This window comes from Antechinus flavipes, chromosome 5 (assembly GCF_016432865.1).
Source record: "Antechinus flavipes isolate AdamAnt ecotype Samford, QLD, Australia chromosome 5, AdamAnt_v2, whole genome shotgun sequence".
NCBI classification, from domain to species: Eukaryota; Metazoa; Chordata; class Mammalia; order Dasyuromorphia; family Dasyuridae; genus Antechinus; species Antechinus flavipes.
The window spans coordinates 248,157,919-248,177,913 of record NC_067402.1 but is presented as its reverse complement, the minus strand read 5'-3'; the positions used below and the strand labels follow the sequence as shown (position 1 = coordinate 248,177,913).

General features: G+C 32.1%; 1 protein-coding gene across 4 annotated transcripts in view; it reads right to left on the bottom strand.

The window, feature by feature from the left end:
• The window catches only part of ACSS3 (acyl-CoA synthetase short chain family member 3), a 302,555-nt gene that overhangs the window by 148,702 nt on the left and 133,858 nt on the right, over positions 1 to 19,995 (bottom strand). For all 4 annotated transcript variants that reach the window (XM_051962868.1, XM_051962869.1, XM_051962871.1 and 1 more), the window contains 2 exons: positions 11,444 to 11,524; positions 9,961 to 10,056 (listed from right to left, as the gene is read on the bottom strand). In XM_051962868.1, coding sequence (XP_051818828.1) covers positions 9,961 to 10,056; positions 11,444 to 11,524 — 177 coding nt within the window. The remainder of the gene's footprint in view (positions 1 to 9,960; positions 10,057 to 11,443; positions 11,525 to 19,995) is intronic.

Below are 19,995 nucleotides of genomic sequence, written 5' to 3'. Positions count from 1 at the left end.
AAGAACACTGGGAAATGAATGTAAACTGTTTGCATTTTTGTTTTTCTTCCCGGGTTATTTTTACCTTCTGATTCCAATTCTTCCTGTGCAACAAGAGAACTGTTCGGTTCTGCATACATATATTGTATCTAGGACATACTGTGACATAATTAACATGTATAGGACTGCTTGCCATCTTGGGGAAGGGGTGGAGAGAGGGAGGGGGAAAATGGGAACAGAAGTGAGTGCAAGGGATAATGTTGTAAAAAATTACCCTGGCATGGGTTCTGTCAATAAAAAGTTATAATTATTATTAAAAAAAAAAAAAAAGAACTATTCTGGAAAAAAAAAGAAGTGAGTTTAAATCTTTTTTTGAGAAGCAGCTTAGTAACTTTGGATAAGTCACTTATTTCTCATCCTAAGGTTTTCCATCTGTAAAATAAAGACAATATTACCAACTTCCCAGGACAATTATAAAAATCAAGTGAGAAAACATACATAAAACACTATGTAAATTTAAAGAATATATATACATGTATTATAATTATTAATATTATTGTTGTTGCTATTGGATTACCAGTGATACTACATTTTAGTTCCTTAGTATGGACAAATCATTTCATATCTGATCTTCATCAATGAAACTAATAAAACTTTGACTACCTACTTTTGCAGGCTGATTGTGAAAAGAGAATATTGTAAATCATTAGCTGTTACATAATGGGTTATTAATTTCTTTAAGATAATGATTAAGAGAAATATATGTTATTGTAATTTTTGTTATATTATATATTATTATGCACATAATATATCATTATAACATATGATATGCTAGAGAAAAAGACTTCCTTATGGATGTTGTATTTTGAAAGGTGATCTTTGCCCATTAAAAAAATAATGAAAAAATTCACTTTAAAAAGTGAATTGCAAAGAATGCAATGCTTTTCATTACAGCTAGGTTTCTACAGGATAAACTATAGAAGATATCTCAGCTAGTTATTTAATTTGATCATTATCACTGAAAAATTGAGCCAAAAAACTCTGACCTAGTTAGGATTAATTTGGCCTGAATTATGCAGTGTGAGTAAAAATATTTATTGTACTGATGCATAATATTTAAATCTACTTTATTTGGAGCTCAACAGATATCCTAATACTAATGAGAAACTCTTTTTTAAAATCCATCCAGAAATCTTGGTCATTTTGAAGAATCAAGGTGACCGAGGATTTTTATAAACAATCACCTTGTCACATATCTGATATTAACTTGTACAAAATGTATCAAAAATTTTTTAAAAACCTAATTCTTCTCAACAAGTAGAAGGAATACATGCTGAAATTGAATACATACCATGGAAAATAAATTTACTTATTAATCATCAGAAAGTTAAGGCTAAAAGTAATTTAGATGATTAGGAAATTGTGATTTCTTTTCACTGATAACATCATGTATGGAGATGGTCTCTCTCCTGTCCAAAAGAGCACTCTCAGAGAACTAGATTTACTGGAAGATTCCAGAATAAGATATGCATTGCTCTGTTAAGTGAGTAATCTTTTATCTATCAGAGAGAGTATTTCCAATCATAATTACCAATTGTTTGAGTCTCCTACAGCCATTATAGACAAAGGCTTATGGAAATATAAAATATAAAATCTCCCCTTTTAATGTCATTTATAAAAAAAGGAACCATCTATTACTCATTAATCAAACTACATGGGCACTTCACAGTTGATAGAAGACATTTATTTCACAAACTGCCTTTTGTATATTGAAGGGTTTGGGCACTTAATCAATTAGAGAGCTGTTTCCTATCACTTTACTTTAGAAACTAGATTTTGAGAAACTGGAATTCATGATCAAATGTAGGGGAAAAAAGTTCTCTAATATTTCTTCATTCATATTACTCTAAATAGGTGTGATTCATTAATATGAAAATGTCGGATAAGAGATTTAAAATCAGAAGGACCATAGTAGCCATCTAGACCAACTCCCATATTATAAAGATGAGGAAAGGGAGGCCCAAGTAGGTCAAATGATTTGCCCAAAGTCACTCAGTTAAAAAACAAAAACAAAAACAAATGACTAAACAAACAAAAACCTGCTCTTAAGACACAAGAATTATGTGATTCTGTCATTTACTTTCTTCTTTTTTTCTTATTATCTTTCAATTTATTTTCAATTAAAAGGATGTCTTTCTTCAAAAAAAATGTCAATAGTATTTTATTTTTTCAATTACATGTAAAGATAGTTTTTAACATCCTTTTTTGGTAAATTTTGAATTCCAAATTTTTTTTCTCTTTCCTTTATCTGCCTTCTCCTCAAGATAGAAGCAATCTTACAATCATTTTAAACTTATCTTTATATTTTTCATGTTATGCAAGAAAAAAATCAGAACAAAAGGGGAAAAACATGAAAAAGAATAAAAAGAAATAAAAAAATGAAAATATGCTTTGATCAGAGTCATAATTATCTCTCTAGATGCAGATGGCATTTTCTATTCCAAGTCTATTGGAATTGTCTTAAATCATTGTATTGTTGAGAAGAGCTAGGTCTAGTATGGTTGATCATCACATGATCTTGCTGTTACTGAGAACCATTAAAAAATTTTGGTGCTAGTTATAAAATAAAGTTTTAAAGCTGAAATCAATAGTATATACCACATACAGAAGCAAGCAGCAGAGTAATATTAATAAACTTCAAATGTCAGTTAATGGGAGGGCTTGGCATTTGAGAAAAACAGTTGGGAAAACTGGACAGCAGTTTGGACCAACATCTCACATCAAGATAAGTAACTAACATGACTTAGATGTAAAAATTCACATTAAAAATATCAGCTCATATAGTTATAAACAATTACTGGATGGATATCTGAGGTCAGATGTGAATTTGAGTGTCCCTGACTTCAGGTCTAGTGCTCTATCCATTGAATCAAGTAGCTACTCTTATTGAATTTCAAGATACTGGCATGGTCCGCCATTTCCTTCTCTAACTTATTTTACAGATGAGGAAACAGATAAAGAGGGTTAAATGACTTAGCAGGGTCACATAGTGAATAAGTGAGGCCAAATTTGAACTCAAAAAGATGTCTTTCAGACTCTCAGCCTAATACTCTATCCACTGAGCAACCTAACTCCTGTGATACAGCTTAACATGTATAACATAACAATATAACACAATATATATGCATTACTACATTGAGAAGTAAAACTTTCTTGGGCTGGATTTGTGGTGTAGCAAAACCTTTGCGTTACTAAAGACTCAATCCTCAATTAAAAAACAAATTTGAAATTCTGAAAATAAAAGGAGAGATTAATAAAACTGAAAGAAAATTATTGAACTCATTAACAAAACTAAAGTTGGTTTCATAAAAAAAACAAAATAATTAAATTGATTAGAAAATGGCAAAAAGAAAATCAAATTGATAGTGTCAAAAATGAAGATTTTCCATCAATGAAGAGGAAATTAGAGCAATACTTAGGAGCTATTTTGCTCAATTGCAAGCCAATAAATCTGATAATCTAAGTGAAATGGATGAATTCTTACAAAAATATAGATTACTCAGATTAACAGAAGAAGAAATAAATTACTTAAATAATCCTATTTTAGAAAAAGAAATAGAACACACTATTAAGCAAATCCCTAAGAAAAAATCTCCAGGGCCAGATGGATTTACAAGTAAATTTTACCAAATATTTAAAACACAATGAATTCTAATACTATACAAAATTATTTGGAAAAATAGGGAAAGAAGAAGTCCTATCGAATTTCTTTTACAACACAAATATGGTGCTGATATCTAAACCAAGTAGGGTCAAAACAGAGAAAGGAAATTATAGACCAATTTTCCTAATGAATATTAATACAAAATTCTTAAATAAAATATTAGCAAAGAGATTACAGCAAGTTATCACAAGGATAATACACTATGAGTAAGTAGTGTTTATACCAGGAATGCAGAGCTGGTTCAATATTAAGGAAACTATTAGTATAATTGACCATATCAGTAACCAAACTAACAGAAATGATATGATTATCTCAATAGATGCTGAAAAAGCATTTGACAAAATCCAGCACCTATCAAAAACACTGAAAGCATAGAAATAAGTGGAGTTTTCTTAAAATGATCTATCTAACATCTCATGCATAATGGGAATAAGCTAGGAGCATTCCCAATAAGATCAGGGGGTGAAACAAAATTGACCACTAACACATTACTATTCAATATTGTATAAGAAATGTTAGCTTTAGTAATAAGAAAAGAAAAAGGAAATTAAAGGAATTCTATTAGATAGTGAGAAAACAAAATTATCACTCTTTGCAGATAATAGGATGGTATACTTAGAGAAACCTAGAAAATCAAGTTAAAAATTACTAGAAACAATGAACAACTTAACCACAGACTCAAACTTCTGGGATAAGAACTCACTATTTGACAAAAATTACTGGGAAAATTGGAAAGTTGTATGTCAGAAACTAGGCATTGACCAACATCTAACACCCTATAGCAAGATAAGATTTAAATGGGTTCATGATTTAGACATAAAGGGTGATATTATAAGCAAATTAGGAGAACAAGGGATAGTCTATTTCTCAGATTTATGGAGAAGGAAGGAATTCATGGCCAAAATAGAACTACAGAATATTATGAAATGCAAAATGGATAATTTTGATTACATTATATTAAAAAGGTTTTGTACAAAGAAAACCAATGCAGCCAAGATTATAAGGGAATCAGAAAACTGGGAAAAACATTTTATTTCCCAGGGCTCCGAGGCCTCATTTCAAAAATATATAGAGAACTGACTCAAATTTATAAGAATACAAGTCATTCTCCAATTGATAAATGGTCAAAGAATACAGACAATTTTCAGATGAAAGCCATTTCTAGTTATATGAAAAAATGCTTGAAATCACCATTGATTAGAGAAATGCAAGTTCAGACAACTCTGAGATATGATTACACACCTGTCAGATTGGCTAAAATGATAGGAAAAGATAATGTTAAATGTTGGAGGGGATGTGGGGGAACTGGGACACTAATACATTGTTGGTGGAGTTGTGAACTGATCCCATCATTCTGGAGAACAATTTGGACCTATGCCCAAAAGGCTATCAAAACTAACACCCTTTCATTAAGCCATGTTTCTACTGGATCACAAAAAAGGGAAAAGGACCTATGTTATCTGCTGCTCTTGTGGTTTCCAGAGTCCAGACACCAGTATCTGGAATTGTTATCTCTTCTTGTGAATAGATCATGATAATACAAAGAGACAGAGGCAGTTGCTGTTCTCTGACCTCCCCACTAAAAGGCTATTGAGTTGTCTGACCTCTCTCCTCTCCCCTCTGCCTGCAATTTATTTCATTCCCAGTCCACAAGCAACTGGCTGTGTCAGTAAAGGCTGCTCTGCAACTCCCTCAAGTGTCACATTCCACAGCTGTGGAGGCTCTCAGAGAATTGACCTGCCCTTTCCTTAACAGACCTACACATACACAAATGTTTATAGCAGTTCTTTTTGTAGTGGCAAAGAACTAGAAACTGAGTGGATGCCCATCAGTTGAGGAAAGGCTGAATAAGTTATGGTATATGAATGTAATGGAATATTATTGTTCTATAAGAAATGATCAGCAGGCTGATTTCAGAAGAGCCTGGGGAAACTTACATGAACTGATGCTAATGAAGTGAGAAGAACCAAGAGAACATTGTACACAGCAACAAGATTATGCGATGATTAAATCTGATAGACTTGGCTCTTTTCAGGAATAAGGTAATTCAGGCCTATTCCAACATATTTGTGACAGCGTCATCTGCATTCAGAAAGAGGACTAAAGGAACTAAATGTGGATCACAACATAGTATTTTCACCTATTTGCTTGCTTGTTTTTTTTTTCTTTTTGATCTGATTTTTCTTGCACAATATGATAAGTGTAGAAATCTGTTTAGAAGAATTGCATATTCTTAACCTATATTGGACTACTTGATGAATAAGGGGGGGGAATGAAAGGAAGGGAGGGAGAAAAAATTGGAATACAAGGTTTTGGAGAGTGATTGTTGAAAACTATCTTTGTATATACTTTGAAAAATAAAAAGCTATTATTTAAAAAAAATCTTTTGGGTTAAGTTACAAAATAAAGAAGAATGTGTTTGTTGGCTAATTGAACACATAATTATTAAATGCCTAGGCACAATGCTGGAAACCAAAGATATCAATAGCAAAATAAGAATGCATGCCTTTAAGATACTTACATTTTATTAAATGAAGATACACGATTTGTTTACAAAGAAGTAAATTAAAGAAGAAAAATACAGAGAAAAAGGGTGGGTGGAGGAAGCACTATCAAGTGGGGCAATTCAAAAACGTCTTGTGTAGAAGATGGTACTGGAGTTGTCCATATAGGCAATATGGGGTTCTAAGAGGAAACGAGGATCAGGAAAAACATTCCAGGCTAAAGAAAAGCCTGTTGAAAGACATGAAATAATAATCATGACCAGGAATAGACTTTCAGACATTGTGACTATAGCAAAGAATATGTAAGGAGGAATATGGCAGTAACCTGAAGGGTTAGATAGTTTATACTCGAAATGTGAAGAGCTTGGAGTACCAAAAGAAGAATTTGTACTTTAACCCAAAAGCAATATAGCATAATAATTTTCTCTTACTTTTTATTTAAAATATTCAGTAACTTCTAGAGCTTAGGAATGACACAGTCAAACTGCACTTTAGGGATACCAATCTGGCAGAAGGGAGAGTCCTGAGACAAGGTAACCAATTAGAAAACTATTTTAATAGCCCAGATGGGTGAGAGGCTATTACAGCCTCAAAGTGATTATGGTGGGAAGTTAAAAGAGGGATCCCAGGAATACTGAAAGTGGCATGTGTTTCTAACATGCTTTCCCAATTAGTGTGCAATAATATGCTGCTTTAAGTTGTTATAAGTAAAGAAATTGTTAAGTGCATCATTCCAAGATAGAGGAATATGATAGACAGTTTCTTAATGCTGCAGATATTGTGTTTGAAAGGAATTTATGAAAACTAATAAAAGAGTAATGGTTAAAAAAACAATGTGTTTATATCACATTTAGCATAGTTTATTTTTGTATGATCAATGAGCTAAGAATGTTTTTTACACTGGGAAACAGAATAAAATTTCATTTAGAAATGTTAACCTTCCTTTGTAGGGGTGATTGTCAAAAATTGTCCATGTTTATATTTTGAAAATAAAAAGCTTTAAGAAAAAATTAAACCCTTCCTTAGCTTGGAGGTTTATAAAAAGTCATATATACACAGGCCCTTTGCTTATTATAAATATTAACATATTAACAAGAGTCATGAAGGAAAGATCTCTTTAAAAGGTTTGCTTAATTTCTTAATTTCACTTTTGGTAGAAAAATAATCCTTTAAAAATAACACTGTAAAATAAAATGTGTTCCTTTAAAAAAAGCTAAACATATTAAAGTATATTTTATAGCTAAGAAACCCATCACATTTTCTAATAATATAAAAAAGAAAAATGATTTTTAAAAAGTCAAACACATGAAGTATTAAAGAAGATCAGAAAAAATAGTTCTGTTACAAAAATCTTAAATCCTGACTTTTGAAAAGTATTAAGCTAGAGCCCCATGACATATAGCCAAGAACACAAATATTCTTAATTTCTCACCCTTTATTTTTTTCTTTTTGTTTTTTACATTATTATCATTTTCTTTGAGTTAATTCATAAAATACACCACCCAAAGCCAACCCAAATAAAACATTAAAAAAATACTCCATTTGGTTCACCCAAGTGATCCATGATTACAGATGATGATGCTTACTAAACTTTGAGTCTGTTAAGATGACCTAAGAAAGAAAGAACCCAAAAGATAAAGCTCCTACAGATAGCTAGAGAAATGGAACTCTAAGACCTGGGATCATAGGAACTGAGTTCAAATCTTGATTCAGACACTTACTAATTGTATGACCTAGGTCAAGTCATCTTAATAGATCACTGCTTCAGTTTCCTCAACTGAAAAAGGGGGATATTCATAGCACCTGCTATTGAGATTCAAATGAGAAAATGTTCGTAAAACACCATGCTTATCTTAAAGTACTTTATTAATGCTAGTAATTATTAGCTATTATTTTTAGATGAAGAAGTACATCCATTAACCAACACTATGCTATGTAGTTAAAAGTTATCTGTTAGAGGCTGAATTTATCTGCTAAAATAAAATAAGTAAGATTTCTTCAGTAATTTCATCCTTTTTAGGTTCTCTTCTCCCAAAATGGATCTTCCCTGAAATATTTCTTGTTTGAAATTCAAACAAAAGGGAAAAATAATTAACAAAGAACAATGACACAAAGCCAAAAATTCACCAGAACTGAGAATGTTTACACATAATTACATGTCTATATTGTACATATATATATATATATGTGAATGATATACGCATGTATACTACTTACCAAACCTAGAAAACAAGAAAATAGAATGTATGTATATATGTCATAATTACATGTCTATATTGTACATATATATATGTATATGTATATATATATATGATATACGCATATATACTACTTACCAAACCTAGAAAACAAGAAATAGAATGTATGTATATATGTAAGTATTTATGTATGTATTTCCCCCTCCCTCGTGTTAACTATAACAACCATGTCACCTTCATTATTGCACGGCAGTCAGTCCATCTGGCCAAAGTCCCTTCATTGACTGCCAAGTTTCTATAAGTAGTTGCCAATGGAATCAAATGTTTTTCACTTACTGACTTGTTGGCAAGTCAGAACTTTGGGTAAAATAGAAAACTGCCAGATGTTTCCTTGAATCAGGAACAAGCACATACAATTCCAGGGCCACCAAGATCCTTTGGGAGGACAGGGCAGTTAAGTATATGTTATATTCTGTGCAGTTAAGTTAAACAACTGCAATATAATGAGGTTTCTGTTTTTTGTTTGTTTGTTTGTTTTTTAATTCAAGGACTAGTTGATCAAACAAATACCCATCTCACTTAGGGCTTCTTTTTGTGATAGTCCTGCTCAGAATCATGTTTTTTAAAAAAATAAAATAATATGTAAGATTACAAAGGAAATAGATAATTTTAAAAATATTTATTAAAATCATAAGTAAATTCATAGATATCAGATCCTAATTTGGGAAAATGTGCAACATACAAACATAAATACATAGACAAAGAATCTCACACATATACACACTCAAAGAAAATTACATTTTTGCTAGAATATATGATACTTAGTAGATCACAGACCACTAGATATTCCCTAGATTAATAATATTTAAGGAAATGGACTTAATTCTAGCCTCTCTCTGAGAAGATCAGAGTTGCAACTTCCTGCTTTAATATATTACTTTCCTTCATCAGAGAAATTAGTATCTGGTGAAGGTTGGGCAGGGCTTCCTTTCAGTCCATTCTCAACTCTATCATAAATCACCCTTATTCTTGCTACATTGAAGAGATAACATTGTTATATATATACATGATTGTCAATTAATTTGTATATACACATCTTATAAGAAATAGTGATTGGAGAAGATATATATAGGTCTGGCATGAACTCAATATCTAACCCTTTCTAATGAAGGGAAATTAGGCAGAAGAGTTGGATATTCTGAAGTATTCCCTTCCTTTTGAATAATAAAACAACTGCAATTACATCTCTATCATCTCTATAAATTTATTTTCATGAACAAATAAAACAAGAATATGGCTTCTATTTTTAGGTAATGTGTATATGTGTGTGTGTATGTGAGTGTGTGTGTGCATGTATGATCACATCAATTAAGACAGGAGATAAATATTTCTATATTTTTGTTATTTTTGACAATTATAATCTGCAGCGTCCCAAATGTCCTAATGAAGTTTTAATAGATTTAATAAATTAAAAGTGTACTAAGACTTTTGAAACACTGTACAATTCTAAAGAATGAAATTTAATGACATTTAATGGTAATTCTGAATGTATTACCTCATACAAAACAGTTGTATTCCCATGCAAAAGTGGTCCATAACAAATATAGGAATGCCCAACGACCCATCCTAGGTCAGAAGCTGCCCACCAAACCTAGGAAATAAGAGAATGATACCATCAGAAATACTTAGTCAAATATATTCCATGCTTTCTGGATTTGAAAAATCACTATGACTTCTCCAGGTTACTAATACCAAGAAAGGCTCCATATAACCCAAAATATTTATTGTCCCATTTTTTGTGGTGACAAAAATCAAGAAACAAAATCAATGCCAATTAATTAGGGAATGATAATGTCATAGTATTCTGCTGTGAGTAAAAAAATGAATGTGATGAATCTAGAGAAACATGTAAAGATATACATGAATTAATGCAAAATAAAACAATGAAAAAAATCACTACTAACAATGATTTTTTAAAAATCCACAGAACAATTAAAAATAAATATTGTAGAATATCAAAGAACAACAGAGACCCAAAAAAGAGATATGAGAAACTATTTCTTCCCAATAAATTCTAATACCTTCTTAATGCATTCAGGAAAAAATATAAAATATTCTGTTTGTCATTCAAAGTCCTTCAATCTAGAATCCTCCTACCTGTCCAGTCTTTTTATATCTTACTCTCCTCTACCATTTTGGTCTCCTAACTTTCCCTAATCCCCCACTCAGATTACTGACTTCCTCTCATCTTTTATAAGGTGTCTCCCCTAACTCCTCTTAATTCTAGTGCTCTCTTTCTGTTAATCATCTATTTATCCTGTACATAACTTGCTTTGTAAACATTTCTTTAAATTGTGTCTCCCCTATTAAATTGTAACTCAAGACAGTCTTTTATCTCTTTTAACATTCTTAGTTCTTAGCACAATGCCTGGTATATAGTAACTGATGTTTATAGATATTTATTGATTATTATTCATTATGATCCCAAGCATTAATGTAGTTTTAAGATGAAAAAATTGAGGCTTTTGGGATAGCCTGAATTATCTTCATAACAAAAGGTAGTACTATTATTCTCATTTTACAGAAGCAGCAGCTAAGGCCTGAAAGCTTAAAAAACTTGCCCAAACCAATAACCTAGACAGTAACATAGTCACTGTTAGCTTTTTTGTCTAATATATTGATTAGTTTTGCTGATTTTTTTCTCTTTTTTCTTTTTCTTTATAATTAAAAAATTATCTGTAATAAGGGATGGCTCTCTGGAAACAGAGAGAATGGAAACATATTAGAGGAAAGACAGGTGATGTAGAAACAAAACATAATGGAAAATGGATATTTTGTTTGTGATTTTTTTTGAGAGAAAGGTAATCAAACTTAAGTGAATTGCTTAGGATCACACAGTTAGCAATGTTTAAGATTGGATTTGAATCCAGTCTTACTGACTCCCAGGCCAAGATTCTAGCCACTGTACCACCCAGCTGCACACCCAAATGCATACTTTTAATATATCAACAGACAAATTTAAAAACGATAACAATTACCTCTCCTGGTTTCAGTCCATATATAGAAGACATGGTCCAGTTCAGCATTACTGCATATCCTCCAGTAGGCCTGACCACACCCTAGTAAAACAAACAAACAAACAAACAAAAAAAAAAAAAACAATCAAAATGAAAACCAACCAAAGTTTGTAAGGTTTTTTAAATTTTCATCTCCTGTACCACTTATGTAAGTGGATTGAATGCTTCCCAAATGGCCAAGAGTAGCAACAAAACTCTCTTCAAATAAAAAAAAATGAGCAAAATATCATATGGTTGAAGATAAAGCATGCATTCCTGATGTTAATTATGTTTTTTATCAGATGTACTTCATAAAAGAGTTTGCTTGGATGTTTTAGGAAAAGAGCTTCAAGACATGATAGGGCAGGGAAGAAGCATTTATTAAGTACCTACTATATGCCAGGCACTGTGCTCTATAAAATATTATTTCATTTGATTCTTACAACAAACCTGAGAAGTAGGTGATATTATTAATTGAAGCAAATTGCCTGGAATCATACTGCTTGTGTCTAAGGCAATATTTGAATTCAGATTTTCCTGACTCCTAAGGCATTTAATCCTGTTTGCCTTAGTTTTCTCACCTATAAAATGAATTGGAGATGGAAATGGCAAATAGTCTAGTATCTTTGCCAAGAAAACTCCAAAGGGGGTCATGAAGAGTCAGAAATGACTGAAAAAGCTGAAAGGTTTCCCAATTCCAAGTCCAGCACAGTATTCATTATACTGGCTTTGCTCATGTTGCTGATTGGTAAGTTGATCTATTTTTTTTTTTTTTTGCTTGTTTGGTATTTCTTTTTCCATTTGTTTTGTTTTGTTTTGCTGTGGCAATTGAGGTTAATGATTTGCCCAGGGTCAATTTGATCTATTTCTAAAGCAGGAAAGCTCATATAGTTGATTCTTCATCCTCCATTATGTGTTGGGTAGTTGTATATATTGTGTTTTTAATGCTATTTTTCACACACAAGTTTTCACTGGATTGTGTTCAAGCCTTTGGGGTCTCATGCAATGTTAGTTTTTATGACATCAAAGTGTTCCATGACTTACAGCCATTTTGCTTCAGTAGGAGCCGACTAACATTAAAAAGATGGGAGTTTGAGGCACTGAGCAACTTTCCATTTAATATTCAAGCATTTACCAAGCATCTGCCACATATAAAACATTGGGCTAAGGACTGGAAGTATAGAGACAAGAAATGCTGCATATGAAGCAGAATTGTCAAACCAGACTAGTACTATCTTTCTATTAAAATTTGGGTCTAGTTCATCATATATCTTCAATGTCCAAAACCCATAAATATATACATACTTAGAGACTAATTCAGAGGGCTGCCTATCACACCATACATCAACTAGGGATGTATTTTTCATCCACCATAGATGATTAGGCCAATCTATTTTAAATTATTATAGATTCCATTTAGTAGACACTATAGTTTCTTCATACAATTAGCTCAATGCCATTTATCACCAGGAACATTTAGAGAATCATGTCTTTTCAAGAGAACATTTTTTCTATTTCTTCTTTGCATGGGGCATCTTCCATGGCACTGGTTAAAACAACAACAAACATTTTTGTTTGATATATGCCCCAGATAATGTCGAAACACATCCATAAATATCATCATTAAATGACATTTTAAAAATAATTGTATAAAACGTCATTCCCTGACCCATATTAGGTACTTCATAAATGTCTCCTTCTCCAGAGACCTAAATATAATAATCATTGTAGACTGGTGTGATATTAACAGACAATGCAGAAGACTTGATCTGAGGACAGTCCTTATAGAAATATTTTTAAATTATTGTATATATATACCTGTATCAGATTGCTTGCTGTCTTGAAGAGGGAGGAGTTAAGGGAGGAAGGGAGAAAAAAAATTTGGAACTCAAAATCTTGTAAAAATGAATGTTGAAAACTATCTTTTCATGTAATTAAAACAATAAAAATATTAACTTAAAAAATAAAAGATTTGAGGACAACCTTTAAGACTGAATTTTGTTCCATCAAAAGGTTTTGGGAAATTAACAAATAGTATACAGTGAGATATGACATTCTCTGTATCTCTCAGTGAATTATGTGATTGTGAAGACATGGTGTGCTATAGGAAAATCTTTAAGAGCTTCCTAGTGTCCTTCTCCTGTTTTTATTATGCTAGAGGCAATCCATCACAGAAGAAAAATGTTGGGAAATATTTCTAGAACTTCTAGTTATAATCCATCTTAGAAAGGATTCAAGGCATGCTTGTTTTAAACTAGATTATGTTCTATGGCCAGCACTTTATTAGCAAATCTCCATCAAGTGTTTTTTTTTATTAATTTGATGTACAAGCAATTTTTTCACATCAAAAGAAAAATAGTAAATGAATAACTTGGCATTTTGAAATAAAAACTAAGTTCATTAATTAGATTTTATTGTTACTTAATTATCTAACAGTTTAGAATGATCTTATAATAATAATACTAAAAAAAAATCTGTAAAAATTGATTGAGTGGACTCTCATTCAAAAATTCAAAATATAAGCAATTTGTCCTCCTAGATTCAGGATTATATCTTTTGTTTAAAAAGCAGTGGTGAAGGGGTAGCATAGCATAGTGGATAAGAAGATGACTGGACTGTATATCTGTATACAGGTATACATAGTCACAGTAGCTATATAATCCTGGTTAATTCATTTAATTTCTCTGTATCCTGTTTTTCATTTATTTCAATCATGTCTAACTCTTCATGACTCCATTTGGGGTTTTCTTGGCAAAGATAATAGTTTGCCAATTTCTTTTCCAGCTAAGGATAAGGAAATTGAGGCAAACAGGTTTAAATAACTTATCCAGGGTCACACAACTAATAAGAGTTTGGGGCCAGATTTGAACTCAGGAAGATGTCTTTCTGACTCCAGGACTAGCACACTCTATCTACCACTTAGCTACTTTTAGATAACCAGAAATCACAGTTCTGGACTTTAAAAGCAATGACTGTCATAAAAAAAAACAAAACAAAACAATAATAATTAGGACCACGATCAAGCAAATTTAAACTTTAAAGCACATATATACATACACACAGAGTGAAAAAGAGCCATTGACCTTTTTCTGCACTTACAAAAATTGTTTCTCTCTTCAGGAAACACTAATAAAACATTGTACTCAAACTGGGGAACATATTCTTCCTCTATTCCCTACCAACAACACTTGGTATCTTGACTAATCTCATAAGCAGCATCCCAGGAACCTGAAAACTACTTTCTGGCCTGGATGATATGGTTAATGTGAAGCCTGATTCTCTGGAACACTATGAGAATAGTAACAATTTCAAAACTCCTGCCAGTATACTTTACAGGTGCAGGTTCCAACTTAAACCAAAGAACTATTCTTCCAAAGTTTTCTCATCTATCATTCTAGTATGTGGCTAATTATTTCATCCTCCAGAGAAATTCCCTTTTGGCCCAAAACCCTGATTAATTTGATGTTAATAACTCATAAATAGCTTTTCTCTAAAAGCATTTAGTCATATCTAGGGAGAAAAAAATATAGCACTTCTTCAAAAATGCTTTCTTAAATCAATGGTTGCAAAGACAATGCCTTTAGTTGTTTTCATGGCCTGTGCTCTCAAATATTCTGTTGTATCTCAAAGAACCCAGGGTTACAGTTCAGAAGTCATGGCCAACTCTTTCATTTTATTAATGATGAATCTAAGGTCCAGAAAGGTAAAGTCATTTGCAAAGGGTCACATACATAACTAGTAAGCATTTGAGGTGAGATTTGAATATTGATCATCTTGAGTCAGTAATTCTAACAATTATGACAATTCACAAAGTACATAATTCACAGAGATATCAATAGCAATATTAATTTTATCTAGTTTCTCCTTTATAAAAATCCATTATAAAGAAAATTTAAATAGCTAAATAATGTTCATTATTGCTGTGTTTGCATGTTCTTTTTCTATTATAGTGTATTTATTAATATGTCTGTAAAACATTTTAAACTTTTGAAAAGTGCCTTACATATATATAGTGTCTGCTTTGATTATAAAAATAACTCTGTGAAGTATCTCAAATGTGGAGTATTATTTCCATTTGAGAAACTGAGACTTAGAGAAATCAAGAGAGTTGCCCATGTTCACACTTAACAAATATATATGTGTGTATATATAAATTAAATAGATTTTCAGTCCACCAAAATTCCAATTTTTTTCCTATGCTTTTGTGCTCTCCCTCCCTCTCTGTCTCTGTCTCTCTCTCTCTCTCTCTCTCTCTGTCTCTCTCTCTCTCTCTCTCTCTCTCTCTCTTTTGCTCTCGCTCTCATTCTTTCTTTCTCGCTCTAAATTATACTGTAAATTGTTTTTAAACCTCATTGAACCTGCAAATCTTAAACTATGCTCACAAAAGCCATGCTATTTCTACCCACATTTGCCCATATCATCACAACTGTAAAATGGGAACAAACTTGTTATACCAATTTAAAAGAGTCATATATGGAAAAAACAAGATCATATATGGAAAAAACAAGATCATATGTGAAAAAAAGTTTTTAAATGACAAGAAAACCACAGAAATTAAATGTTTTCTGATGGCATTTTTCCTTTCTAAATAGCTAGCTTCCTTCTAGTCCCCCCTTTATCAGTATCTTTAAAAAAGGCATTAAGAACAAAAGAATCAGAATACCTTTGGAAGGGTAGCCAGCAAAGAAAAATGAATAAGGAATACAAAGTAGGGGAAAGAAATTATTTCATTTCCTTTATGCAACCTAATTTTCTCAAGGTCTCACACAGGGAGAGCAGTATTCACCTTTTCATAGCCTTAGAGACCATCAGAATGGTAAGAAATCTTGAAAATTATCTAATCTAGAAGTTAACATATAGCTAGGGTCAGAAATAACAGACATGAATGCTCGTGATGTCAGAATAAAAGGAAGCCAAGAGCATCTATGCCCGACTCATGGAAATACTTAAATGGATTGGCAAGCACTCATGTGTTTATATCCTAAGCATCTAGCATAGTGTCCAATACATAGCAGGAACTTAGTAACTGTTTGCTTAGTTGATTACATCACTAAAGGGAATTTTAAATCATTTAAGTAATTAGCTCTATGTCCAATCCATCCTCTTTTCCTGTGATGAAGGAAGAACCCATTTTTTTTCTTTCCACCCCAATTTTTAGGTACTATATTTTACTCATGCTCTTCAGAATTCCTCTGTTGCTAACAATGGACTATTAATACTCATCATATGTCCTTCCACTGTCCTTTCTGTGATTGCAATTTTTCATTCTTTAGAAATTGGTGCATTCCATGTTAATATCTGACTAAAAGGCTACACGTCGTTTTTTAAGGTTCCTATCAATTAGACTATATTCACCTGTGTTCAAAGTATCCAGATAAAAGCATTTCCTGGTAGCCAAATGTCTGACATAATTTCTTGAATAAACAAATGTATATGCGTAAGGCATCTGATAAATTAATTTCCCCACTTTTCATTGTCCACAGTCACATTAGAATATCAATATTCATGCAACAACCTTACTGTGATATTTCAATGTCATTTTACAAACCTTTATCTCACTGTGGGTGATCAAAGACCGCATTCTGAAAAGATCAAAAATTCCCATTTTGAAGGCCATGTAAAAATCCATACATTTCAGAGAAACACATAATCTTTATTATCTCCAGACAAAAAACTATCAGTTAATATCATGCCATGGACTGCAATTTGAAAGGAAAGACCTGAAAAATGATGGGAGGGTCTTATTAAATAGCTTCAGTAAGATCTGGCCATTTTCCCACAATCTCTTGATTATTGATTGAGTATAAGAAGGGCCTGGAAAAAGATTTATTATCTATCCTCATTCTGTGGTTGACATAATGAAGAAAAGTTGTACTGGGTTGGGCAATATAAAGAAGTTTAAACAGAAAAAAAAGATTTTAGGTATATAGGCAACCATCAGCTGGTTAAGCTGAGAGGTGAGAAAATGTCACATTTATGTTTAAAAATTAATCCCTCAAGAACATAAAATTTCTAAACATATTTATTATAAACTATGATTGCTTATGTTGTAAGAGATAATGTCTCTATCTTTTTACTTTATTATTATTACAAAACTAAATGATGGGAACATTTGCTACTCATTTACCCCTCTTATTATTATTAGCTTTAGAGGCACTGTGAGGCAGTGGATAGAGATCTAATTTTTAAACCAGAAAGGCCTGGGTTCAAATATCCACTCTGACCTATACTGGCCTACACTTTTCTGCCTCCTAGTTTCCCAGACTTTCTTCAAGCCTCATCTAAAGTCCCATCTCATATGAAAAGTCTTTCCCAGTCTTCATTAATTACAGTACCTTTCTTTTGAGATTATTTCCAGTTTATCATATATGTATCCTGTTATTATAGTTATTTTAAAATGTCTCTTTCATTAGATTGTGAACTCCATGAGAAGTGGGATTGTTTTTTGACCATTCTTTAGATCATGATAAGGGCTCAAAATCTTCTTAACTTGTTGACAATCTTTCAAGGCTTTAAGGAAATCTCTAAGATTTTAAAAGTTTGGATGTCGTGCCAACCTATATTCACAGAATACGTTTTCTTATCTGGAATATCCCCATATTAATGAAATCGCAGGCCATTTTCTTTCCTCGACATCTCTATAAATAAACACAACTTCAATATGGTATGATAATAAAGGGCTAGTTAAATTATTGAGAAAGCATACACCTGTATCTGGCAGACAAATCCTTTTGGCAGGCACTCCTTTCACCAATGAAATATCATGCCCAATTCCCAACCCTTCTATAAGTTTATTTTCTGGACTAGGCAAACTATTAATAAATACAGATTTAACTAAAAAAAAGTTAAAATAGATAATAAAAGTGGAACATTAACTATATTCATTTTAAAAATGCCTTTTAATTTTGTTGTTATTGTTGTCATTCAGTCATTTTTAGTTATGTCCATTCACACCGCTGCTTGTGGTGTTTTGGGTAAAGATACTAGAGTAGTTTGCCATGTCCTTCTCTGGCTTATTTTACAGATGAGGACATTGAGGCAAAAATGTTTAAGTGACATTTGGGAAACTTGGGAAGCCAGATTTGAATTCAGAAGATGAGTCTCCTTGACTTCAGGCTGGGTACTCGGTGTACTACAGTACCACCTGTTGCTCATCTTTGATTTTTATATCATACTGATTTTCAGGCATTCCCCCACTATTACAGCCTTCCCTTAAAACAGAAAAACAGAGGAGCAAAAGCAAATGACAAAGGGACTGCAAGTGAAATTGTCATTACACATAATCCTACATATTTTTATTACAAGGATTTAGAGGCTGCCTTTCCTATTCCCCAGGGCCATGATTGGCCATTATAATTATACAGCAATTGCCTTCATTTAGTATTACTTTGGTTTATCTTAGCACCATCCCATTAATATATGTGTGTATACACATATATACATATGTATGTATGCATAGTGCTTATCATTCTTACTTTACTCTGCATCATACAAGTGATTTTTAAAATTTCTTATTCATCTCTTCTGTTTTCTGCATTTAAGAATATTTTAGTCATATTTTATAGTAACAGAGATACAGAATCTCAGAGTTAGATGAGACCTTAAAAATTATCAAGTGAAACATATTTGCTTTTTTAAAATAATAAACTTAATAACCACTGGCAAAAAGCAACCAAATAAACATGAATCAAGGAATAATACCTAATCCCAAGTCCTTAGTCTTTAACTAGGAAACTAGAGGGTATTGTGGATAAAGTGCCAGACCCAAATCAGGAGGACCTCAGTACAAATCCAACTTCAGATACTTACTAGTTGTATGACCCTGGCCCAAGTAATTTATTTCAATTTAATACAGGGTCCTCATCTCTAAATAAAATGAAGTTTTCTTCCCAGAGTTGAAGTGAGGAAAAAATGATATAACATTTGTGCAGTATTTTACAAGCGTTAAGAATTACTATTATTATTAAGCAAAGAAAATGCTTTTGTTCAGTGCCCCTTCCAGGTCTGCCTAAATTCTGACACCATTAGTCTTGTTTTTCTTCGCTTTCAAAATAAAACACTGACTATCAGGCAAAGAATACCACAGTCTCAACTATCTAAAAGATATTGTGAAAAGGATACTACCAAAGAGATTTTTAATCAGCAAAGAAATTGGGTCAATCTCATGGCTATATCAAGGGATAGTCAATGGACAATTTATATGCTTGATTAGTTTTCACACAATACAAAAAGATCTAGAGTAAGGCCCCTGGCATGTTTCATGGACTTAATAAAATCAAAAGTTCCCACAACCAACCTTGAAAACCCACAACAAACAGATTCTTCTATTGTTGCATACAACTGTGAATCACAGCACACAGAAACTCAGAAAAATCACAATTGCAACAGATAATATTCATAGTATCTGCAAATTGTCAATCAGGGATTACTAAAGACAATTTATTGCCAAAGATCCAAAGGATGTCCAAAGTTAGCAGCCTACTCAGTCATGAATAGACAGATAGATGGCTGAGTAAGACCAAAGGCCCCATTGA